Genomic DNA, 26,516 nt, shown 5'->3' on the forward strand with positions numbered 1-26,516 from the left:
CCCCAAAGCTCCAGCTTTTTTCCTTTTTTTGGTGGCACCACATGTCATGTGGGATCTTAGTTCCTCAGTTAGAGATAGAACCTGCATCCCCTGCAGTGGAAGCTTGGAGTCCTAACCACTGAACTGCCAGGAAAGTCCCCTTGGGAGCAAACAGAGAAGGATGACTTTGTCCCACTGACCTGGGGCCAAAGAAAACAGAACTCTGAGCTGAGCTGTTTCTTCTCCATCCTGTCCTGGGCTGAAGCAGGGCCAGCCTGGATGCATATTGCAAACAGGAAAACCATGGGGATTTGGGGCCTCAAAGGAACATGTTCCTTCAAGCAGGGCAGTTCCGGAGGGATCCCCGTCTGAGGTCTGAGTTACCAATTCCAACAGTCCAGAGGTGAGGCAACTTAGGGTGTAGCCACCAAGGCTCTCACTTCCAGGTCATATTCTCAAACATCCCTAACCAAGCCCTCTGGAGTAGCTAATGTCAGGATGCAGGCTCTTTCCCTGGTAAGATCTAGGGCATGCAGAGGGACCACAGGGCTGAGGCCAGGCCCTATCAACAGAAGGGGATCATCCTTCAGTGCGACAGCATTAGCCCAGAGTTGAGGATGGAGTCAGAGGGATGGGAAGAGGAGATGGTGCCTTGGAAAGGAAGTGGTCCAGAGAGCAGGGGCAGGGCTCAGCCTGCAGCTGGCCATCAGGCTGGCCCACCTGGGACCCCAGCAAGGGTCCTATCATCATCTGAAATTTTCTACTGTTGCACAGTTTTGTCAGACCTGTTGTAAAACCCTGTCACAGAGGCTGGAAGGAGATCCAGCCCAACTCAGTTTTCAGATGGGGATATTGAGGCTGAGGGACAGGGCTGCCCTGATCATGGGGACTGGATGGACTTCTTTGTGAGCTGATTCCCATCTCAGGAGACCCTCCGTCTACATCCCCCTACCCTCAGTGTCTGGACTTAGGCCAAGTGAGGCATTACCTCTGCCCTGGTCCTTGAGTGCTGCGTGCCATGATCTCGAGCTGAGCACTGGCTGTAAGCTGTTTTAGGTCCACCCAACACATGGTTGGAAAACATATGGCTGCTTTAGATAATCTTGGGCATGTCTCATTGACGAGGAAAGTCTAAACATGCAGACAAACCCCTTAATTCAGAATTTGGAAAGGGCTAAAATGTTTTCTGTATCATCAGTGGAAAAAAGAGGGGTGTTTGAACAGCAGATTAATAGGGTATGAAGAAGAACACAGGCTTCCTATTCTTCTTTTAAATACTGTAACGATGTCCACGGATCCTTAGAAAGGGGCTCAAAGGACCTCACGGAGTCTCTTGGCCTACCTGGTTCATTTTACACATGAACAAACCAAGGCCTCAGGGTTTGGCTGCAGACCTAATTCGCTAATAGGCCTGGCTGGGAGCCCAAGGTCCTGACTCCCAGACTAGTCTTCCTTCTGCTGGAGCACACATTTATTCATGGAACGCATCCAGCATGCTGAATTAGTATCGATAATGAATCTGCTGCTGATATCTGGTGCTTACTTGTTCAGAATCATCATCTATTGAACAGCTGTCTGTCTAGTGCCTCCTTCAGCACATAGGTGGGAACGTACAGCCTTGAATGAAATGTACAAGGCACTTGTAGCTCACAGAAGCCATGATTTCGGCACCTTGATTTCTTCATATTTCTAGGTGGTATGGGCTAGGTGTCATGAGGCAGTAGTAAATGTCCTGCTGACCAATCAGTAGTGAGGGAGGTAACTTGGCTGTGGTGAGTGAGGGCATTGCTGTGAAACACACAACCCCTGACTTGGCCTTGGAGGACCAATGTGATTTGGGCAGGTAAAGAGGATGTCAAGGTGTTTCAGATGGAAGAACTGGCTGGGAGAGTGCAGAGGTCTGAAAAACAATCCCCAAAGGAATCAGATCCTCAAGCCTAGAACTTATAAATGTTACTTTGGAAAAAATGGTCTTTGCAGCTGCCGATAAATTAAGGATCTTGAGTTGAGGAGTTTATCCTGGATTATATGGTGGTCTCTAAATGAAAGCACAAGTGTCCTTGTAAGAGGCAGGCAAAGGGAGATCAAAGGCAGATGAAGAGAAGGTAACCGCAGGGCAGAGATTGGAGCCTTGCAGCCACAAGCCAAGGAAAGTAGACTTGTAGGAAAAAGTGGGAAAAGAATCTTCCCTGGAGCCTCTGGGGGAGGGTAGTCTGTCCTCATTTTGATTTTGGTCCAAGCGTGCATATTAAATCACTCAGTCGTGTCGGACTCTTTGCTACCCTTTGGGCTGTAGCCCGCCAGGCTCCTCTGTCCATAGGATTCTCCCGACAAGAATACTGGAATGGTTTGCCATGCCCTCCTCCAAGGGATCTTCCTGACCCAGGAATTGAACCTGTGTCTCTTACGTTTCCTGCTTTGGCAGGAGGGTTCTTTACCACCTGATTTCAGATTTCTAGCCTCCAGATTGTGACAGAATAAATTTCTGTTGTTTTAAGCTACTACATTTGTGTGATTGATTAAAGGAACCACAGGAAATTAATGCAAAGAGGAAAGGAAAAGCATGCCTGGGTCAGGGTTCAGTGTGCTTGCTGGGAGGATAGTTAGATATTTAGAGAAGTGGTAACTACAGTTGGCCCTTCATGGATGCTGAACCCGTGGATACAAGGTCTAGCTACCCAATTCCATTTTATACATTTTATATTAGGGGACTTGAGCATCTGTGGATTTTGGTATGCACAGGGTCCTGGAACCAATCCCCTACCAATACCAAGGGACAACTGTAAATGGCTAGGGCCGATGTCTTGCATTAGTTCAGAGTTCCTGCAAGTTTTTGACTGGCTCTTATCTTCCTACCTAGAGTATGGGTCTCTGGAGGGGAACCATGATGCTGGGCAGATCACTGTCTTTATTCTCCGCAGTCCTAACTCCCGTGCTCCTCAGGTAAAGGCAGCTTGTTGAATGGCCCCGATGAGTGCTGGCAGCTGCCGCAGCTGAGCTCACACTGGATTTATTGATGAAAATCAAAGCTGTCCATGTCTGGTGCTCAGATACAATTGACGTACTCTCATCTCTAGACTGTGATCTCAAATCGAATTCTCATGCCTCACAGGAGTGTGAGGTGTTAGGAAATGCTTAGCCAACCCACGATGAACAGAAGGCGAAGAGAGATCAGGGCTCTGGAGGGAGGGACTCTGGGTTTGGAAAGCAGAGCAGCTCTGGTGGTGGGTAAGAGGATGGGCGTCCCCCTACTGGGGGAAATGACCTTCTTGATGGTAGAGTCAAGTTCTCTGCCAGCCCCAGAGAATGTGATTAAAGATGCCTCTGGGGCTTTTATGACACTCTTATTGATCTGAGGTTGTTTATAGCCACAAAACAGCTGTAAATTAGAGGAATGAAATAAAAACAGCAGGATACTTAACTCCTGTCCTCCTAGGAGGTTGAGAAAGCTTTCTGCACAGCTCTGTGGCAGCAGGGAGCTGAATGTAAGTCCGCAACGGGGACTCTCATTCTCCTTTCCTCCCTAGCCCAAGCTGGGAGGTCACTGTCTTCCCGTCTTATCCCCACTGAAAGAGAAACCTCAGCCTTGCCGGGGAGTGTCCATGGCTAATGCGATTCCCAGCTGGGACTCCTGTCTAATTGTGCACCCCCTACTTTGTGTTGGGTGTTCCTGGTGACTCAGATGGTAAAGAAATCTGCCTGCAATTCAGTAGACCCAGGTTTGATCCCTGAGTTGGGAAGATCCCTTGGAGAAGGGAATGGCAACCCACTCCAGTATTCTTGTCTGGAAAATTCCATGGACAGAGGAGCCTGGAGGGCTACAGTCCATGGGGTCGCAAAGAATCAGACACAACTGAGCGACTAACACAACACTACATTATGTTAGCTGCTTAGGGTTAGTTATCTCCTCCTTCCAAAGTTGTTTTTCTGGGTTTTTTTTTGTTTGTTTGTTGTTTCTTACCCCCTTCCCTCCCCGTCTTTTCTCTCTTTTTTTCTTCCTCTTCTGGCCACCCCCTTTTTAAAATCAGGTTAAAGGGTTTTGACACATCACTCTTTGTAAAGTAATTAGGAGTTTTCTGCAGACAGTTGCCTATCATTTCAATGCACTAGAGCGGTGGTCCCCAACCCTTTTGACAACAGAAGACAGTTTTTCCATGGATGGTGGGGTAAGGGGCAGGTGTGGTTCAGGTGGTAATGCGAGCGATGGGGAGCAACAGATAAAACTTTACTTGCTGGCCCACTGCTCATGTCCAGTTCCTAACGGGGGCTGGGGACCCCTGCAGTCAACCATGCCTTGTGACCATTGGACTTTCTCTGCATTTCTGTTGTAGAGATCCGAGAGGCCTTCCGGGTTCTGGACCGAGACGGAAATGGGTTCATCTCCAAGCAGGAGCTGGGCATGGCCATGCGCTCTTTGGGGTACATGCCAAGTGAAGTGGAGCTGGCCATCATCATGCAACGCCTGGACATGGACGGTGAGACTGGAGCCCACAGCATCCCCCACCCCCTACCCCCATCCCCATCCCCTGGAATGTAAGCCAGGACTCATCAGAGATCTTGGGTTTGAAGGGCCTTGCAAAATAGAGACTTGGAGTCAAAAGACTTGGATTCATGTCCTGGCTTACATTTCAGGCATGGAAACTTGAACCAAATCTGGGTTTTTCAAACCACATTCCACAGACTTCCAGGGGTCTGCACAGGTGGCTCTGGGGCCACTAGAGGGAGCCGAGTGAGGGGGGAGGCCCTGGCTGGTGGAGCAGTGAAAATGATTCTGTTTCATTTTCAAAACAGCTTTGTTGAGACAGAATTCACACACCCTAAGATTCACCTGTGCAACCTGTGTAATTCAGTGGCTTTGAGTGTATCACAGATTTGTGCAACCAATAGCATTATCAATTTTAGAACATTTTCATCACCCTAAAAGAAACCCTGTACCTCTGAATTATCACCTCCATTCCCTCTGAAAGTGAAACTGTTAGTTGCTCAGTCGTGTCCAACTCTTTACCCCATGGACGGTAGCCCACCAGGCTCCTCTGTCCATGGGATGCTCCAGGCTGTCCCTCTATCCCTCACCGAGTCCTGGACAACCACTAATCAACTTTCTGTCTCTATGGACTTAGCTCTTCTGGATCATGGGATACACGGTCCTTTGTGACTGACTTCCTTCACTTACCGTAATATTTGAAAGGTTCATCCATAGTGTAGCATGTATCACTATTTCACTGCATTTTATTGCTAAATCACATTCCATTTTTTGGCTATAACAGCTTCTTTTCTCTCTTTTACACACTGGTTTCTACATACAGTCTCATTGGGGGAAAGTGTTTCACTATCCTTAAACGGTTCTGGAAAATGACTGCATTTGATGATCCTTAAGATTCTTTCCTGCTCTAAAACCCTAGGAGTTTATCCCAAACTGGCTATGACCTTCCTGCCTTGGCCGAAGGTCCAGAAAGCAGCTTTCTTATTTTAGGTTTTTTTTTTTTGGATGTGGACCATTTTTTAAAAGTCTTTATTGAATTTGTTATATTATCGCTTCTGTTTTATGTTTTGGGTTTTTGGCCACGAGGCATGTGGGATCTTAGCTCCCCAGCCAGAGATTGAACCTGTATTCCTTGCATTGGAAGGTGAAGTCTTAACCACTGGACTGCCAGAAAAGTCCCCTAATTTTGTTTTTTCAACACACACTCTCCCCCTCTGGAAAGCAGCTTGATCCCAGGTGTAAGGGATCCAAAGTGGTAGACTTTGGGGATTCTTGTGTAGAACATGAAGTAAAGGCCAGCTAAATGGAAACAGAGGATGGGGCAGGGTGTCTTTTGGGAGAGACAGATGAAGACCCTGGTAGTGAGGGGTTTGCTTGGTCTGCAGACTAATTGAACACAGCTGTGTCCTGTTATCTTGCTGGTTTGTTGGAAAAATGATAATTTAATGGTGACTGTATGGTGAATGGACCCCAGTCCCAACCACCAAGTGCAGCTGTGGGCATTTATTTTCTGGTTCAGGAAAGAGATGTTCTATCAGGGATGTTCAGTTGTACATGGAGTGCTGGCTCTGTCCTTACATCTCTGATTGATTGTGACTCTCTGGGTCTTTGCAGTCCTGATTCGACTTTGCTTTATAGTTAGAGGTACTGGATTGGCCAAAAAATTCTTTTGGGTTTTTCTGCACCATCCTATGGGAAAACCCAGATGAACTTTTGGCTAGCCCAATATTTCTGAAAAGCTGGAGCAAAGCACATGTTGTATAGCAAAATCTCTTCCCTGGATTCCCATCATCATTTCAGAGAAACACTTCCAGGAAAAAAGAGTTTCTTCCTTAAAATAATAGAAATTTTAACCTATCTTCTTTGTAGAATTAAGAAGGTTTTTGTGCCTTTGAGTCTTCTCTTATAACTTAGCAAAATAAAACATGGTCAGATGGACTAAAAGCAAATGGACTTAGCAACATTTAGTCAAAATGAGCTGGGGGCTATCATGGGAGAGTTACTTCCATGGAAGTTTTATGGATCTTCATCCAAGTACATCCTTGCTGTCTGTCTATTCGTTCATCAGACCCTGGCTCATGGGGAATTTTTACATTATTGCAAATCCTCCCTGATTGCAGGAGGGCTTGGAGTCCCCTGGGGGCCTCGGGTGATGGTGCTGTTCCAGGAGCCCATCAGGACTCAAGCAGCCAACAAGATGCAGCTTAAGAGATGCCAGGTTTCACCCATTCATTTGCAACATCATTCTTAGTGACCAATGCCGAGGGCGGGACTTCCAAGCAAAGCATATAGAGAATTCTATTAGTTCCTTTAACAGAAGCCTAAATCATCTGTTTTTTCATGGTGACCCCATCAGGTCAAAGCACAGTTATTTACTTTTCTTCATTTATTTAAATATATTAATTTTTTTTTTTTTTACAAATTTCTGCCATACAACAATGCAAATCAGCCATAATCATATATATCTGAAGTGCAGCTTCCTCAAACTTTTGTTTTGTTGCCTACAAAAGAATCAATATACAACAAATGAAGGCAATGCAGCAGTGCAGGCAAAGAGAATTGCCTTTTGCAACGCAATCAATGCCTAAGTGTGGAAAGAGCTAAGGGAGAAATACCCAGGCTGAGGCGGAAATGCCTTTATGTTATTTGTCAGTGACACTGGTAAGTGAAATTTCTGGGTTCTGAGTTCTGGATATACGTGGATTGACTGTTTTTCAGTGTCCTTCTCTTAGTGGGGTCTTTTGAGCTATTCTGGTGGTGGTTTTTTTTTTTTTAAGTCAGGTTCTAATTATATCCTTCCTCCCAGCTTCTGTAACTGGAGATTCTCTGCAGACATTTGGCCCTACCTAATTAAGCTTCTCTTTGGTGTGAAACTTGTGGAATGGCAGAGATTTTTATGAGAATAATGCCGCATGCACACACACACACACTCACACAAGGGTTTTGGGCCAGAACTTAGGATTCTTCACTGTAAGATGACCATGCCTCCTGACCCTGGTCCTGGGATCCAAGGGCATCGGGAGAGATGGCGGTGCCTCCGTGCATCCCAGCTGGCCGTGATTTGAGGCAGGTCTGGCCCACACACCGATCCATTCTCTCTGGGGTCCCTGCCGTTTTGCTTTCTGGTGAGGTCATACCTTCGGCACGAGGCCCAGATGGAATTAGACCGAGTCTGTACAACCTTAGTCTCTCCATGAGGCTTTCATTAGGTGGTTCCTGGGGAGTGGGGTGCTTTGCTGACTCTGTGTGTAGCAGTAATCTCCCTGGATTAGGGAGCTCGCTGGTTTCCTGGACACAGAGCCTGTGGGAGGCAGACGGTTCCAGTGTGTGTGTGTGGCGGGGGGAGCCGGTTTTCCAGAGGGCAGAATGGAAGACAGGCAGTAGTAGGGTCTGGAATTGCTCTCCTGACCATAGCCCATTAGACTTCAGAGCTGGGACTGACCCTGTGTGTGTGTATACCGCATAGGCTGAACTGCCCCGAGTTAAATAAACAGAAAATCCAAACTCCCAGTTGCCCAGTGCTTCCTTTATGGCTGCAAAGGTTCTTTTAGCCTCTGCAGCTGAGGTGACTTCTGACCTGACATCAGTTGGGGACTAGGACTCATGTTTCCCAGATGCTTTTGCCAGCATCTCACCTTCAGCCCAGATTCTGGAAGTCTGAAGTTCTCTTCCTCAGGCTCCTAGAACCATTTAAACTCAGTGACCTAAGGCTCTCCTTGCATCGGGAAATCCATTTCTCTCCAGTGCATTGCAGTACTGTCCTTAGAAATGATAAAATAGTCACCTTACAAAAACATCTCCAAAGCTTAAATCTTTTATAGAAGCAAGTTGAGAAAGTGACTGTGGGCTCTGCCATGCTCCTGGTGCTCTCATTAGCTCTGTGGTTCCCACAGCAGTTCCTGGGGCCCCTTGGAGCCTCCTGTACTGCCCACTGGGGAAAAGGGGCTTGATATCTTTAAGACCAAAGGGACGTTTTTGACTCTTTTCTACATCGTAATGGTTTCACCAACTACACCACTGTGGGCATCTGGAGTAAACCCAGCCAGCTTTGTAAGTAGTTTCCTGAAACTGTCAAACCAGGAGATGCTTTCAGAAGCCCATGGTTTCTGCCTGGGTCCCCGCTCATATTTCTTAATGCAATCTTCCGTTCCTAGCTGTCTCCACCTCTCCTGCACTCAAGGAACAAAACAAATGCAGCCCTTGCCCTCTGCATTCTTAATTTCCCTTCTGTGCCTCAAAGATGCAGAATCTTTTGAAATTCCAACAAGTTTGGGGTTTTGAAATGAATTATTATCCCTCAACAGGTTTGTAGGGTTTTTTGTGTTTGTTTTTCTTTTTTTTTTTTAGGTTCACCACTGTCTGGATGGTGAGTATGATTCAGCTTTGTTCCATTTAGAAAAGATTTTTCTGGTGTCCATTATGTGTGAATTTGCTTAACTTTATGGTTGGCAAGATGCCCTTTTGCTTAATTTTGAGGCAAACCACTGAGCTCAAAGAATGAAATTATGGCCAGAGTCACATGAAAGAGTTGGCAGGGTCCCCGTTGTTAGCCTGTGTGTCTGTATGTTCCCTCTTTTCCTACCCATTCATTACATGTGTTGACTTTGCTGATCAGTCATATGATTATGACTTTCCTATTTTCATTTGTGATCTTCTAGAAGACAGAAAAGTCTATGCTTAATTCCCAGTACAGCCCATTTCCACTTCACAGTCAAACGTGTCAGTGTACTCGTGTGGAGGCTCTGGAATGGGCCTAGGTCTATGTTGTGATTTCAAATACATGCTTCCTTCTTTCCTTCCTTTCTTTTTTGCTGTCTCTCGTTTTTCTTTCTTTCTTCTCTCTTTCTCTCTTTGTGCTGAAGTATAGTTGATTTGCAATGTTGTGTTTAGTTTCAAGTACACAGCAAAGTGATTCAGTTATACATTCACATACAGCTATTCCTTTTAGAATTCTTTTCCCTTATACGTCGTAACAAGATATTGATATATTTTCCTGTGCTAAACAGCAAGACCTTGTTGTTTACCTATTTTATACACAGCAGTGTATGTATGTTAATCCCAGGCTCCTAATTTATCCTTCCCCCACCCTTTCCCCTTTGGTAGCTATTAAGTTTGCTTTCAATGGCTGTGAGTGTGTTTCTGTTTTGTAAATAAGTTCATTTGTATCATTTCTTTAGATTCCACATCTAAGTGATATCGTACACTATTTGTCTTTCTCTACCTGACTTCCTTCACTTCGTATGATGATCTCTAGGCCCATCCATGTTGCTGCAAATGGCATTACTTCATTCTTTTTATGGCTGAGTAATATTCCATTGTCTATATACACACTTCTTTCTGTGTGTGAGGGAAGATGCTCACCCACAGATTTCATGAAGGGGGATGATCTGGTGGAAGTACCTGGGGTTTTAGCATTAAGCAGAGGTGCATTAACTTCAGTGCACAAGAAAAAAAGAAGAAATGGAAACATGCTAAACAGACGCGCTGAGTCAGAATCCCCAGCGTGAGGCACAAGAACCTTCATCCTTTAACAATCCAGCCAGGTATGGACAGCAGTGTGTCCATCAACATCACTGGGTGACTTCTGGTTAAAAGAAAACCTTTGGCTGAGAGAAATCTTCAAGCCTATGTATTTGTATGGACAAGAAGGTCTGAGGAGGAGTAAATGCCTGAAAAGCAAATAAGGATATATTTCCTCTGGGGATATGATGAAGCAGGACTAGTCAGTCCTGCTTGAAAGTGGGGGCCTTCCCAATGCTTGCGTATGCTGGGGCCTTGGCTTCCTCCCTTCTCCAGCTGTGGTCCAGGGACCCACAGAATCACCATATCCTGGGAGCTTACTTGCAGTGCTCACCCTCAGGCCCACCTGAGACCTGCTGATTCAGAGCTTGAGTTTTAACAAGAACTTACGTGCGTGGTTGAGTTTGAGAGGTGCTAGTCTAAGGGCTTTTCTGATGGCTCAGCAGGTAAAGAATCCACCTGCAATGTAGGAGACACAGGGGATGAAGGCTCAGTCCCTGGGTTGGGAAGATTGCCTGGAGAAGGAGATGGAAACCCACTCCAGTATTCTTGCCTGGGAAATCCCATGGACAGAGAAGTCTGTCAGGCTACAGTGGAGTTGAAAAGAGTCCAACATGACTGAATGCACACACACACACACACACACACACACACAGTCTAAGGCATACCATCAGAAACAGGAAGCAACCCAACCATGATTTCTTGTTTGACAGTCTTTTCCATGGAGTGCAGTCCTTCCTTAATCTCCTGCCAGTAACCCTGGGGGAAGATGTGTAACTTTAAAAGCTGAAAGTAATTCACAAAGTCCTGGTGACGGTCAGTCACAGGAAAATCTCTCTTTATGTGTTTGCATTTGTGAATAAGCATGATTGGCATCAAACTATTTCACATTTCATTCTGTTAGGGAATTACTGCTGAACTTATTTTGACTTCATTATGGTAAATCTTAGCTAGGTAATGACAGCGATAACTAAGACTTCTGTAGTGCTCACCATGCTTCCAATAATGACTTAGAGTGATGATAGTAGTAGCTAACACAGTGGAGTCTCCATTGTAGACTGCTACTCTGGCACTTTATTAACTTAGTTCTCATAACAGCCATAGGGACTCATATGATTCTCATTTTAGAGATGAGGAAAATGAAGTACAGAGGTTTCAAGTTACTTGCCCAGGTCACACTGCTAGTAAGAGCTCCATGAATCTAGCCTGAACTCCATGGGAGAGATTGTCAGATGAGGAAACATGGTTGGGTTGCTTCCTGTTTCTGATGGTATGCCTTAGACTATGCGTGTGTATGCTTAGTCGCTCAGTCACGTCTGACTGTTTAACAACATATCTTGTCAATATGTTGTTATTCTTTTTGTGATTTAGTGGATATAGGTCACTTAGGCTGACAACGAGGCATTGAAGCAGTGACTTAACGGGACAGAGATACACATGCATGCACACTCCCGTCATGATGTCACGTAGATATTTCAAACCTATGTGAGTGTTTTGGTTATCAGTTGCTATTCCAGACAGTCTCCTGCCATCAGCTTTGGCTGGATAATAAATTCTAGCCACTCCCCAAATTATTCTTGAATGAGTCGAGCCTGATTCTAGACCAGAGTTTATGAACTGAAGATGATGTCTTTGGGTTTCTTGCTGCTTTAGCAAAGGGGCGTCCTTTTGGGCTTCTCGGGATAAGTAGTGATGGTGGATGTTTGTGACAAATCCACTCCAACATCCCTATCTCCCGAGGTAGCTCCTCCCTCTGCATTTTTCTAAGAAGACTCTGCCATCTCAATTGTATTGACAGTTGCCCACACTGAACCCAAGTTTCTGCTAAAGATTAAACTGTTCAACCTGTTTGCTGCCACTCAATCCAACATAATGAAAACAGAATTTCTGGTTCATGCACCCATTTCATTAAGAGTATCTGGTATTATATTCTGTCTCTCTTATTTTAATACCTTAGAACTCATGGCTACACTGTTTACAACAATACAAATTAGCAACATCTTGAGACTCTGTGTTCGTCTCCCATAGTGGACTTGGGACTTCTCCTGGAATGTGCTGATCTGATTGGAGTCATGGATTTAGAGTCAGTGAAACTTGGTAGGAATAGATCTTAAAAGTGGGCATCTCTGTTCAAGGCAAACACAAAAGTTGTGTTCGTTTCCAGTTTTCATGATCCACAAGTTCTTCAGACTGATCTTGTCTGACCTCAGAGAAGTATCAGAGTGGACATCAGGGAGACTTGATCATTCAATTTTCTGAATCCACACAGAATTCCCCATTCTAAGTCTCAGGTCCCACTTCTTTCCAACCAGTACCTTAAATTTCACATAAGTGACTTGATGAGTCTGTGATTTCATTATCATTCTATGGGCCACCCAATTAAATCTGAGGTCTTCCCTGAGGTTGTAAGAAATAAGTGATGATTTTGGGGCTACCCTAGAAGCACTCTAGTTCTCTGACTGTAACCTAGCTGAGAGTTTCCGGGCCTGAGCTTGTTGGAGCAGCCATTCCACCTACAGCCCTTGTAGTCATCATTGCTACTATAAAGGTCAAACATAGTAACTACACGGGTCTTTGAAAGCCTTGCTTTCGATGATTATTTTATCCCAAGAAACCACAGATGACATTTAATTAATTATGATGCTGGTCATGCCATAGATAACAGTATACCATTTTTCATTAGGAAGAAGGTCATTGCTTCATTTAGGATCATAGATAAGCAAGACAATCTCAGAATCCCAGTTGGAAAGTTTGTTTCCTCCTGGTACCATGTACTGTGTCATTGTGAAAACAGAGATTGTGCTGAATTCCTAGGAGAGAGAGTATTATGTGAAAGATAAGAAGCTGCTGAAATTCCTTATACAGAAATAATATTTCACTCAGGCAGAATTTACTAAAAGGAATATAAGAAAATGCCTATCTCAGAACACCCTGACCAATATTGAGTATTATTTAATACATCTTTACTAAGGTGATTGGTGAAAAATGGGGACTTAGTTTTCACTCATAAGTGAGATGATGTATTTTCAATATGTTGATTAGTTATCTGTTTTTCCCTTTTCCAGATTGTCTATGTTTGTTGTTGTTGTTGTTGTTGTTGTTTGTGTTTCAGTAAGGATAGGCTAAGTTATGCTGCAGTAATAAATAATCCTCCCCGAATATCAGTGACTCAATACCGCAAAGTAGAACATCTCACTCATGCTGTATGTCCATTGTAGATTGGCTGGGTGTTTCCTCTTAGTCATCCTCACTCAGGAATCCTGGCAGAGGGAGGCTTCTGTCTGTGCTTCCATGACAGCTGAGGCAAGGGAAAGAGACTGAGTGAATCACATGATGACTCTTAAAGTTTCTGTCACTTCTATTCACATCTCATTGGCTACAGCAAGTCATGTGGCCATGCCTCATATCAAGGGCTATTAGGAAGTTGAATCTGACTCCATGACTAGAATGGAATGAATTAGAAATGTTTGGTGAACAACATTAATGATGACTTAAGGATTTTAGGCTTTTCGTTTTTCATTAGGATGTAACATTTATTGCAAAAATTTTATTTCAGGAGAAAAATTTAGAAATACTATGAATAGGGGCAGAAATGATTATGAGAGATTTTACACATTCCTTTCAGTTTGATTCTATAGATAAAACTAAGGAACAGAATTTGAATGACACTGAACGTGTGTGTATGTGAATATGTGCCTGTGTATGCATGTAATATATCAATAAATTTTGTTCCCTTGAAAAGAGAATACTCTTCTTTTGAAATGATTCTGGAATGTTAACAAACATGGCTGTGTATTAGGCCACAAAGACAACCTAATTAAATTCCAAAGGACAAGTATTATAGGCACATTCTTTGACTACAGTGCAATAAACCAAAAAGTAATAACAAACATTTGAATAAGAATCCCACCCACTTGAAAATTTTAAAATGAAAAACCAAAAATTTTTCAATAAGCAGATCCAAGAGCTGATTTTTTGGGAAAAAATGTAATACATTGACAAATAAAGCATGTTTAATTAAGAATTAAGAGAGCACTGAACTAGAAGAGAAAAAAATATGAAAGTTTTTTAAAAAGAATACACAATGCAGTTTTGTGCAAATACATTTGAACGTCTACATGAAATGGAGACTTCTGGAAAAATATAACTTGTTGAAACTGATTCAAGCTGAAATAAGTAGTCTAAATCAGAAGTTGCATACTTACGGCCTACCAGCCAAATTCAGCTCTTAGCCATGTTTTATTTGGCTCACACATCATTTTATAAAGCAGAAAAAGTATCATATTAAAAATCTGCATTTCTCCCTCTTAAAAATATAAGAGAATTTGGCAAGTCTGGACTTGCATTCTTTCATTGCAATGATTTGGTGAAGTTGAGTAGCTGTCCTTTTAGGCAGGGCAAATGCCACAGTCTCTACCACTCCTTACTGTCTTACACCTGCCTGCTGTCTTGATGGACAAGCGTGGTCCCTATCAACTTGGGAGTTCACAACTCTACCTAAATGGACCAGTGCATGATGAGGGCATTGTTCCCTGCTGTGACAATCAGTTCTTCACTTCCGTTAGTTTTCATCATAGGATGTTTTGATTTTCTGTTTTTATTTCTGTTCCACTTATTTGTTGTCATTTCTAGCAACTTTGGTAGATTTCTTATTTTAATTCCTCATTATTTAATAATTAAGGCAACCAAGACAATAAATTTGCCACTGAGAAGACACTAGTAATATCTCAGAATTTTGATAGATAGTTTTAATTGTTCCATTGTTTTCTTTATAATATTTTATTGTAGTTTTTAATTTCCTCTGCTCTTCTACAATTTTTTGAGAGAAGTATTTTATAATTTCCAAGTCCAGTAGGGTTTTAAATTTCTAGTTTACATTTAAATTTTCTATTTTTTTGTACATTGGAAAATTAATATGGCCTGCTCTTTGCTAGGATTTTCCTTATAAGTGAGAATAAGATGAACTTTTATGAAGGTGTTGCCTCTTTGGTATAAGACTTTTATATATGCATAGAAGTTAACTTCATATTACCTATATCCCTTCCGCCTGTGATTTTAGTTATTTTATCCAAGGTAAATTAATATGATGTATTGAAATCTCCCACTGCTGTTACCTTGCTTCCTCAGTTTACTTCTAACAGCATTTATTTTAATTTTCAATGCTCTGTTGTCTTTACAGTGGATTTTACCTCTTATCAATGTAAATATTCTTGAAACACTTTTGAATTATGCTTTTGCTTTCTGTTGATTTTTGCTATGTAACCTTTCCACTTGTGTTTGCATAACATTTATTGTTATGTGTGGTCATTGGAGAACACTCAGAATTATTCAACTTCTTCCAGGAACATGGTATTTCATGTTCCTGAAATACACAGAAGGGGCATGTTCCTCACGCCCTTTCTGTGTGATTTTGTTAGGGGTATAAAGCAATATGTGCCACTGTGTTTAAATTTTTAATTATTCTGAGAGCCTTCTTATGAGAAAGCTTGACCTATCATTTATTTCCAACCTTTCAGTTGGGTCTTAATTCTATCATTTTGCTTTATGCTGGTTACCATGTGACTAACCTAGACAGCATATTAAAAAGCAGAGACATTACTTTGCCAACAAAGGTCTATCTAGTCAAGGCTATGGTTTTTCCAGTGGTCATGTATGGATGTGAGAATTGGACCATAAAGAAAGCTGAGCGCCGAAGAATTGATGCTTTTGAACTGTGGTGTTGGAGAAGATTCTTGAGGGTCCCTTGGACTGCAAGGAGATCCAACCAGTCCATCCTACAGGAGATTAGGCCTGGGTATTCATTGGAAGGACTGATGTTGAAGCTGAAACTCCAATACTTTGGCCACCTGATGCAAAGTGCTGACTCATTTGAAAAGACCCTGATGTTGGAAAAGATTGAGGGCAGGAGGAGAAGGGGATGACAGAGGATGAGAGGGCTGGATGGCATCACTGACTCAATGGGCATGGGTTTGGGTGGACTCCAGGAGTTGGTAATGGACAGGGAAGCCTGGTGTGCTGCAGTTCATGGGGTCGCAAAGAGTTGGACATGACTGAGCGACTGAACTGAACTGATGTGCACTTAATGTATTTAATTTGTCTTCTTTTTTTTTGACTACAGTGAATTTTTTAAGATTGAAAGACATTTGACATACAACTGAACTTTGGCTATACAGTGTAATGATTTACTATTTATTTATTTTGCATAATGATCATCACAGTAAGTGTAGTTAATATCCATTCACTGTACATAGTGAAATTTTTCTCCTGATGAGAACTTTTAAGATCTATTCTCTTAGAAATTTAGCAACTTTCAATTATGCAATACAGAATTATTATTAACTGTAGTCACCGTGGGGGCTTCCCAGTGGCACTAGTGGTAAAGAACCCACCTGCCAATGCAGGAGACATAAAGAGAGGTGGGTTTGATTCCTGGGTCAGGAAGATCCCCTGGAGGAGGAAACAGCAACCCACTCCAGTATTCTTGCCTAGAGAATCCCTTAGACAGAGCAGCCTGGCAGGCTACAGTTCATAGAGTCGCAAAGAGCTGGACACTATTCAGGCGACTTAGCACACACACACGTAGTCACCATGCTGTACAGTACATTCCAATGATTTGTTTATTTATAATTGGAAGTTTGTAACTTTTGACTGCCTTCACCCATTTCACCTCCCCATCCCCTGCCTCTGGCAACCACCCGCTCTGTATTCATGAGCTTGACTTTTTTTTTTTTTTTTAAGATTCCATATATGAATGAGATCATGCGGTATTTGTCTTTCTCTGACTTATTTCATGGGTACCCTCAAGTTCCATCCATGATGCCACAAACAGCAAGGTTTTCTTTTTCATGGCTAAATAATATTCCTCTGTGTGTGTGTGTGTGTGTGTGTGTGTGTGTGTGTGTACACACTGCATTTTCTTTATCCATTCATCTGTCAATGGACAGTTTGTTTCCATATCTTGGCTCTTCTAAACGATGCTGCAGTGAACAAAGGGATTGCAGGTATCTTTTTGAGTTAGTGTTTCGTTTTCTGCAGATAAATACTCAGAAGTGGATCCAGATGGATCATATGATATTTCTATTTTTATTTTTTGAGGAACTTCTGTACTGTCTTCCCTAGTGGTTGCACCAGTTTTACATTACCAAATGGCAACCCACTCCAGTGTTCTTGCCAGGAGAATCCCAGGGACGGGGGAGCCTGGTGGGCTGCCGGCTATGGGGTCGCACAGAGTCGGACATGACTGAAGCGGCTTAGCGGCAGCAGCAGCAGCAGTAGTGCACAAGCATTTCCTTTTCTCCACACCCTCACTGTGCTGTGTGCTTAGTCGCTCAGTCATGTCCGACTCTTTGCAACCCTAGGGACTATAGCCCGCCAGGCTCCTCTGTTATGGGATTCTCCAGGCGAGAATACTGGAGTGGTTGCCATGCCCTCCTCCAGCGAATCTTTCCAACCCAGGGATTGAACACAGGTCTCCCACACTGCAGGCAGATTCTTTACCATCTGAGCCACAAGGGAAGCTCTCACTAACACTTGTTATTTCTTGTCTTTTTAATGATAGCCGTTATAACAGGTGTAAAGTAATATCTCATTGTGGTATTTATTTGTATTTCCCTGGTATTTAGTGATGTTGAGGATCTTTTCATGACCCTGTCAGCCATCTGCATGTCTTCTTTGGAAAAATGTCTATGCAGATCCTCTGTTCATTTTTAAATAAGACTTTTTTTTTTTTTTGCTATTGACTTTTATGAGCTATCTATATATTTTGGAAAATTAACCCCTTATCAAATATATGATTCCCACGTATTTTTTTCCATTCAGTAGGTTGACTTTTCATATAGAAAGGGTGCTTTTGTTTTGCTTTTTTTAAAATAGTACCCTCTCAGTTGTTTGAAAGTTAGATGTCTTGCTTTCAATTTTTCTAGTAATGGCCATATAGTTTTTGTGAATTTAACTCCTAACATCAGTTACAAATTAATAATATTTGCTCATATGAAAGATGAGAAATTAACTGTTTTCACTTTTTCTCTTTTCTATTCTTTGTTAATTTCAATATACTGCTATTATAAATATGCCTCCTCCTTTTTTAAAACCAATTTTTATTATTTTCAATTTAAAGAATATTATCAATTTTATAATCACATTGGAAACACTTATTTTGCCTGTACATTTAACTGGTTTGACTGCTTAGAGACAGCCATATTCAACTCATTTTCTGCTTCTAATTTTAATTAATATACATTTGTTCCTGCATAAACTTTCTAAAATTTCATTGTTATTTTTTTTGAGGAAGTTTACTTCAATTCTAAATCTGCTGAATATTTAGAATCTGAGAATATCTTTCTCTTGATACTTGCACAGATGACATGTTGCTTTAGGTATAGAATTCTTGGATTTCAGCCTTTTGCTTTTAAAGTTCTACAATTGGTACTCCATTATTTTTGGTTTTACATATTGTCAAGAAGCTCATGACCAACCTGCTGTTTATTCGTTGTAAGCAATCTAATTTTTTTTGGATGTGATTATTATCTGTGAAGTATGAACACCTCAGCAGTCTGTTTACTTTGCTCTGTTATATTTGCTAACGGAGATTGGTGCTTTGTTGCTGTTAGGGTTCCTTGCAGTATGAGTCACTCTTTCAATTTTCTCAAGTTTTTTCCTAGAGAATATTTTTTCCCACCCTTTTTGTTTTACACCCTTTTCACTCCGCAGATTTCAGTCTCTTTTTCTAGCCTTCCGTGATAGCTCAGTTGGTAAAGAATCCACCTGCAATGCAGGAGACCCTGGTTCGATTCCTGGGTTGGGAAGATCCACTGGAGAAGGGATAGGCTACCCATTCCAGCATTCTTGGACTTCTCTTGTGGTTTAGCTGGTGAAGAATCCACCTGCAATGTGGGAGACCTGGGTTCGATCCCTGGTTGGGAAGACACCCTGGAGAAGAGAACAGCTACCCACTCCAATATTCTGGCCTGGAGAATTCCATGGACTGTATAGTCCATGGGGTCACAAAGAGTTGGACATGACTGAGCTACTTTCAATTTTCTAGCCTTAAGTAGTTTAGATCCTGGACTGTGATCTCTGCATTTTTCCCCCCACAGTTTTTGTTTCTCTTTCTTTTTCTTCAGTCTTCTGCATTTCTCATATATATATATTTTGTTTGTTTGTTTTTCTTTTCTTCTCAGGTTTTCTGCTGAGAATTATACTGGATTTTATTTCTATGACATTGCCTTCTCTGTGATTATTTTCTTGTCAGTTTTCTAATTTGATTGATAAGACATCTTCCCAATGTTGTTGAGGAAATATGGTAAATACTTTTCAAACATTCTTTGGCAAATCTATTTGAGAGTGAGGTAGTTGTTGAGTTCTGAGTAACTGGTTGTGACTTTTGAGCCACAGCATCCCTTCACAGCAGAAGCAGATCCAGCGCCTAATTCTTGATTTTCCAGCAGAGGCAGATCCAGCGCCTAATTCTGACTCATGATCAGGTTGGACTAGGCTTCAGCAGAGATGAACAGGAGAGCAGGCAAATCCGCTTCTAGCCCTATGCAAAGAATGAGTGGTGTAAGGGAATTATAGGCAGTACTTAGTCAGCAACCTAGCAAAATAGAAGAGGAATCCAAGCAGGTGTCTCTTATTATCCCAGTATATCTAGAATCCCTGTAAAAAAAAAAATGCTCTCTGAAGTTTCTGAGCCTGTGCTATGTGGGTCCATCTCATTTTTCTTTTTTGCCTAATTTCTGTGGGTAGAAATTTTAGATCAAACAATAACGATGATTTCAGACATTTTTCTTGTTTTTGACTTTAATGGAAAAGGCCCCAGAGTTTGAACTTAAACTTGCAAATGTAATTGCTTGCTGTTTGATATGAATGTTAGTTATAATGTTAGGCTAATATATCCTATTCTTGGTTTACCTTTTTCTCTTTTAAAGCAATCGTGGCTATTAGGTAAATTTTGACATCTATTGAGATAATTATATAGCTTTTATTATTTCACCTGTTGATCCTATGTATTATTTAATTGAATTTACTAACATTAGAAAATCTTCTATGGTTCAGGCATGATTCTTCAGGATGAGTTTCTGTCACAACATCCTGTTGTGTTTGACTAGCTACTGTTTTGGGGTTTTCTTTAGGCTTTTGTATGTATACCCATGAAAAGTAATTGATCCATTACCTTTTCTTTCCATTTGGCAGGTTTTTGTATCAGGGTTTTGCTGAACTTATAAAGGTATTGGAGACTTTTCCATCTTTTTACGCACTGGAAGTGATTTTAAAATAACTATTTCTCAATATTCTAACACATATTCCTGTGAAATGTATAAACATAAAAGTTTGGGAGTATTCTATATGAGTATTTAGTTTATATTATGTTTACTAATTATTCAAAAGATCATTTTCTTTAGTGAATTTGATTATTTGTCCCCAGAAATCACACATTTCTTTTTGTTTTGAAATGTTAATGTAAATGTGTACTTGTCATTCTTTATATTTTGATGTCCTTTAATCTATAAATACATCATCTTTGTGATTTCTAGTTTTATAAGTACTTATCTTCTTTTTCTTAATTTGACATCCGGATAATTTTCCTTATAAATATATATATATATTTTTTTCTCAGAGAACTGAATCACTGTTTAGTGGTATTAGTTTAGTTTCTGGAGGGAGGGTTTTATATTTTGCATTTTACTTCTGCTAGTAGTTTTTTAGATTTGCTGTATTCTTTCCTTATTTTCTCCAGCTTCTTTTTCAACTTCGCCTTTACTAACTGATTTCTAATTTTTAATTGATTCATAATTCAAATAATCTAAAATGCATATTTCTTGAGTGTTCGGGTTAAGGGATTTGCTACTGCTAAGTCACTTCAGTCATGTCCGACTCTGTGCGACCCCATAGACGGTAGCCCACCAGGCTCCCCCATCCCTGGGATTCTCCAGGCAAGAACACTGGAGTGGGTTGCCATTTCCTTCTCCAGTGCATGAAAGTGAACAGCTATATAACTCATACCGTAGTATAAAATGTCTTTAGTTCCTTGAGAAATACATTTTCCTACTCTGTGGCTTATATATTGATTTCTTGATAGAGTCTTTTGTCTAGCAGATACTTTGTTTTGATTAAATCTAGCTTATCACTTTTTTCATGTCCAGTGCTTTTTGATTCCTGTCTAATGATTTTACTTACATCAATAATGTTATAAAATATTTTATTACATTTTCTTCTAGAAGATTTATAATTCTAGCTTTTAAATTTAGGTCTGCAATCCATGTGAAATTTGTTTTTGTGTATGGAGTGTGGTAGAAGTTGTGGTTCAGTTTGCCCTGTACTAATTGTTGGTTATTTTAAACACAATTTGTTTAAAAATATATATTTTCTGTCCAAGTCATTGAATTGACTTGGAACCTTGGTTTGGTATTGATTGACCATAAATGTGACAGCCTATTTCTGGATTCTGTCTTCTGCTCTGTTTATCTATTTGCTCTGTTTTGTGCACTAACATACTGTCCTGATTTCTATAGTTTTCTTTCTTTATTTATTTATCGCCGTGCCACAAGGTACGTGGTATCTTGGTATCAGGGATCAGATCTGCTCCCCCTGCACTGGAAGATTGGAGTCTTAACCACTGGACTACTAGGGAAGTCCCTTATGTCAAGTCTTGAAATCATGGCACATAGGTCCTAAAACTGTTCATCTTTTCCAAAATTGTTGTGGTTATTCTAGATCCTTTTCATTTCATACAGATTTTAGAATTGGCTTGTCAGTTTTGTCAACAGAACTGTCTGGGATTTGATGCTGATTGCATTAAATCTGTAGATGAATTTTAATAGAATAGATATACTAACAACAGTAAGTCTATAAGAAGGAGCTATCTCTCCATATCCTTAGATCATATTGAACTTCTCTCGATGGTATTTTATATGTTTTGCTTTGAATGACTTGCATATCTTTTGTTAGATTTATCCCTGTTAGTCGCTCAGTCATGTCCGACTCTTTGCTACACCATGGACTACGGTAGTTCACCTGGCTCTTCTGTCCAAGGGATTCTCCAGGCAAGAATACTGGAGTTGGTTGACATTCCCTTCTCCAAGGGATCTTCCTGACCCAGGGATCAAACCTGGGTCTTTTGCATTGCAAATGGTTTCTTTACTGACTGAGCCATCAGGGAAGACCCTAGATTTATTTCATGGTACTGATGATTTTTGATGTCATTGTAGATTGTATTGTTTCAAAATTTCACTTTCAGTTTGTTTGCTTCTGGTATGTAGATATAGAGTGGCTTTTAAAATTGAATTTGTATTCTGTTGTCTTGCTAGTTCTAGTAATTTTTAATAGCTTCCATGGGCTTTTTTACATTCACAAAGGTGTTGTTCATGACTAGTAGTTTTAATTCTTCCCATCTAAGTTTTATGTCTTCTGTACTTCTTTTCTTGCCTTGCCACACCAGCTAGGATTGACTAAAGTGATAAGAGGAGACATTTTTATTTCTTTCTTGATCTTAGGGAAAATCTTTCACCATTAAGCTTTTTGTTGATGCTTTTATCAGATTTTCTTTTCTCTATCCAGATTGCTGAGTTTTCATCTTGAACAGGCATTGAATTTTTCCAGTTCTTTTTCTGCATCTATCAAAACAATCATATTTTTTCTTGTATTCTGCTAATATATGGAATTACATTGATATATTTTCACATTAAGCCAACTCTATATTCCTAGAATATACCAGAACGATTCATGATGTATTTTCCTTTTCAGCTATTGCGGGATTTGATTCGCTAATATTTTGCTAAGGCTTTTTGATTCTATGTTTATGAGGCATATTGGGCTATAATCTTGCACTTTCTTTGCCAAGATATCAAGTTTATGCTGGTCCTATAAAATGAGTTGGAAAGTGTTTTTTTCTCTTTTAAGTTCTGAATGAGTTTGTTTGAAACTGGCATTTAACTTCCTTAAATGTTTATTTGAAGCTCTCTAGACCTGGAATTTTCTTTGTTGAAAGGATTTTTTTATATTATAAAAATTTTCAATTATGCAGAAATGTTGAATGAATTCGTACAGTGAGCACCTATATACTCGTCACACTGATTTTACAATGCTATATTTGCTGTATCATTTTTTATTCATCTCTCTATGTGAGAAGCTTTTTGATTATGAAACACTTTCTTCAAAATCATAGAGCTATTCAGATTTTCTGTTTCTTCTTGCATTAATTTTTGTCACCTCTGTGTTTCAAGATGTTTGTTCCTTTTAGTGAGTTGTCAAGTTTATTGACACAGATGTTTCTTAATATATTCTAATGATCTTTTTAATGTCTGTGCGTGCACACTCTGTCGCTCAGTTATATCCAACTCTTTGCGGGTCCATGGATGGTAGCCTGCCAGGCTCCTCTGTGCATGGGATTTTTCAGGCAAGAATACTGGAGTGGGTTACCATTGCCTTCTCCAGGCGATCTTTTTGACCCAGGGATTGAACCCACATTACCTGTGTCTCCTGTATTGGCAGGCAGATTCTTTACCACTGAGCCATCCTTTAATTCCTAACATTGTTAGTTATTTTTACTTTGTCTTTTTTTCATCAACTTTCTTAAAGTATTTTTTAATCATTTTATAAACTAGCTTAGACTTTGACAATTTTCTCTACTGTTTGTTTTCATTTCATTGGTTTCTGCTTTTATTTTAAAATTATTTTTTCAATTCACAGGGGTTTAATTTCATCTTCTTCATCCAACTTATTAAAATGGAAACTTAGATCATTGATTTTAGACCTCTGTTTTCTAACACAAGTATTTAAAACTTTAGATGTATTCTATAAATCCTTTTTTGAAAATTATAGTAAATTTTATTACATGTTCAGAGAACTAGGTTTGATTTGAATAGAGTAAAGAAGTCAGTTAGACTAACATTGATTGAGGACTTCCTTCACATGGTAAGGAGGTAAGCACACACCCATTTTACAGATGAGGAAACCAAAAGTCAAATCAGTGACTCTCATGCCTCACAAGAAGCTGCAGACCTAGAAGAATAATGGGACTGTGGTTTTACCTCTGTCCTTTCTGGATTCTCACTCCTCCCTGCTGCTATCCAGAAAGACAGATCCTGGAATGTTGTAACCACATGAATGACAATGATAGTAATTATTTGCTTATACAAGAATATTTTAAAGTTTGGAAAGTGTCTTCACCTCTTTCCTCTCACCTGTTTTTCCAGTATTCTTGTAATGATCAGGTGTGTGTGTGTGTGTGTGTGTGTGCATGTGTGGCACACAGGAAGGATGTGTTTTGGGAGAAAGGGGAAATGGAGACAGAAGAGATCATGCCTAGTCTTCCAGGCTGCATAAGGAATGCTGCATTCTCTTTTCTGGGCATTCAACATCTTTGGTATTCCATAAATCTTGATATGATGTTGTTTTATTTTAATTTTCAGTTTGCAATCTTTTGTTAAAGATTTTTTTTGATGTGGACTGTTTTAAAAGTATTAAATTTGTTACAATATTGTTTCTGTTTTATGTTTTGGTTTTTTTGACTGCAGGGCATGTGGGATCTTAGCTCTCCAACTAGGGATCAAACCCACACCCCCTGCATTGAAAGTCTTAACTACTGGATCACCAGGGAAGTCCCTAAAATCTTTTCTAATTTCTTTCCTGTGTTGTTTCTTTTTTTTTTTGCCTCTGACTCCTGAGTGGGTTAGAGATACCATGCTTAGTTTCTAACTAATAGAAGGTTTTATAGATATCTTACTGTGATTGTTAAAAAATATCATCAAAGTATCTTTACTATTATCATTTGATTATCATTGCCATCAGAAAACATACCTTGTATGAATTAGACCCTTTGAAATTTACCATGTCTTGTTTTGCTGCCTAGCATGTGTTTCTTTATGCATTTAAAGAGAATGTGTATTTTGCACCCTTGGGTGTAGTATTCTATAAATGTCTATTAGGTCACACTGGTCAGTGATAGGGTCCACATGGGGTCTCACTGATAAGATGGCTCGTTATGTCGACCTTGCAAACAAAGAATAGATCACAGTGATGCTTGAGACTCACCAAATTACCCAAATGGCATCCTGCAAGCTGCGAGACCACCAGATTCCAGACCTCGGGCTTCGTAACCATCCATTCAGAGAATTTTTCACTGGTGGAGTATAAGAAAGACCCTGACAGAAAGGGAGGACGCTGGTTCTCCTTAAGGGCCAGTCACCCTCTCTTTTCCCCCTAATAAATTTCCCTTTTCTTGCCTGACTGCCTGGCTTGCTCTCTTTTTCTCTCTACTCACCTTACACTTAGTAGTTCAGATCTTCTATAATTTCCTTGAAACTTTTTTTCTTCTATCATTACTGTCAAGAGGTGTTAAATTCTCTATGTGGGCTTGTCTGTTTTTCCCTTTAGTTCTATAATTTTTTCTTGTGTATATTTTGATGCACACGCATGTAAAATTATGTTTTCTTTATAAACTGACATTTTTGTTGTTATGAAACGTCTGATGATACTCTTTGTCTTGAAGTCACCTTTGTATGATATAAATATTGCCACACCAGCTCTATTGCTTTAGCGTGTGTCTGGCAGGCTTTTTCAGCTCTTTTACTTCTCAGTTATTACCACCTTTATATTTAAAACCTGTTTATTAGGAGCTTCAAATAATTGGGTTTCCTTTTTATCCAGCTAGACATTAAAAAAAAATTCGTGTCTATTTACAATTTATGTACTTGTTGATAAGACTGGATTTGTATTTTCTGTTAGAACCATGTATTCTGTTTTCTTCTCTTCCTCCTTTTCTGCCATCTTTGGGTTAAGTGAGAGTGTTTCAGTATTTTATTTCATCCCTCTTACTCCCTTATTAGCCATATTATTTTGTATATATGTATCTAGTGGTTGCTTTAGAGATTACAAATGCATTTTAACTAATCACATCTTTCTTTGAATAATCTTATGCTACTTCCTGAACAATCTAAGAATCTTACAACATATAAATGAATGTTGTCATGTATTTTATACCTCCATATTTTATATTGTATTTATCACCATTTCACCTTTTCTGGTGTTCTTTATTCTTTCTCATATGTGAGCTTTCTTCTGGTTTCATTTCCTTTCAACCTTAATGTCTTTTAGCATGTCTTTGACTATACACCTCCAAGAGAAGAATAATCTTAGGTTTTGACTGACAGGAAATGTCCTTTATTTTTGAATTTTTAAATTGTGGTTAAATATATATAATATACAATTTGCCTTTTTAGACATTTTAAGTGTACAATTCAGCAGCATTAAGTACATCCACCATGTGGTACAACCATCAGTCAGTTCAGTTCGGTTCAGTCACTCAGTCGTGTCCGACTCTTTGCAACCCCATGAATCGTAGCACTGCAGGCCTCCCTGTCCATCACCAACTCCCGGAGTTCACTCAAACTCACGTCCATTGAGTCAGTGATGCCATCCAGCCATCTCATCCTCTGTCGTCCCCTTCTCCTGCCCCCAGTCCCTCCCAGCATCAGAGTCTTTTCCAATGAGTCAACTCTTCACATGAGGTGGCCAAAGTACTGGAGTTTCACCTTCA

General features: G+C 40.4%; 1 protein-coding gene across 1 annotated transcript in view; it reads left to right on the forward strand.

The window, feature by feature from the left end:
• The window catches only part of CALN1 (calneuron 1), a gene marked incomplete at its 3' end in the record, with an annotated part of 184,001 nt that overhangs the window by 114,462 nt on the left and 43,023 nt on the right, over window positions 1–26,516 (forward strand). Inside the window, exon 2 of the mRNA XM_010837462.1 lies at window positions 4,311–4,454. Coding sequence (XP_010835764.1) covers window positions 4,311–4,454 — 144 coding nt within the window. The remainder of the gene's footprint in view (window positions 1–4,310; window positions 4,455–26,516) is intronic.

The sequence above is a fragment of the Bison bison genome, unplaced genomic scaffold, assembly GCF_000754665.1.
Source record: "Bison bison bison isolate TAMUID 2011002044 unplaced genomic scaffold, Bison_UMD1.0 scf7180017864072, whole genome shotgun sequence".
Taxonomy (NCBI): domain Eukaryota; kingdom Metazoa; phylum Chordata; class Mammalia; order Artiodactyla; family Bovidae; genus Bison; species Bison bison.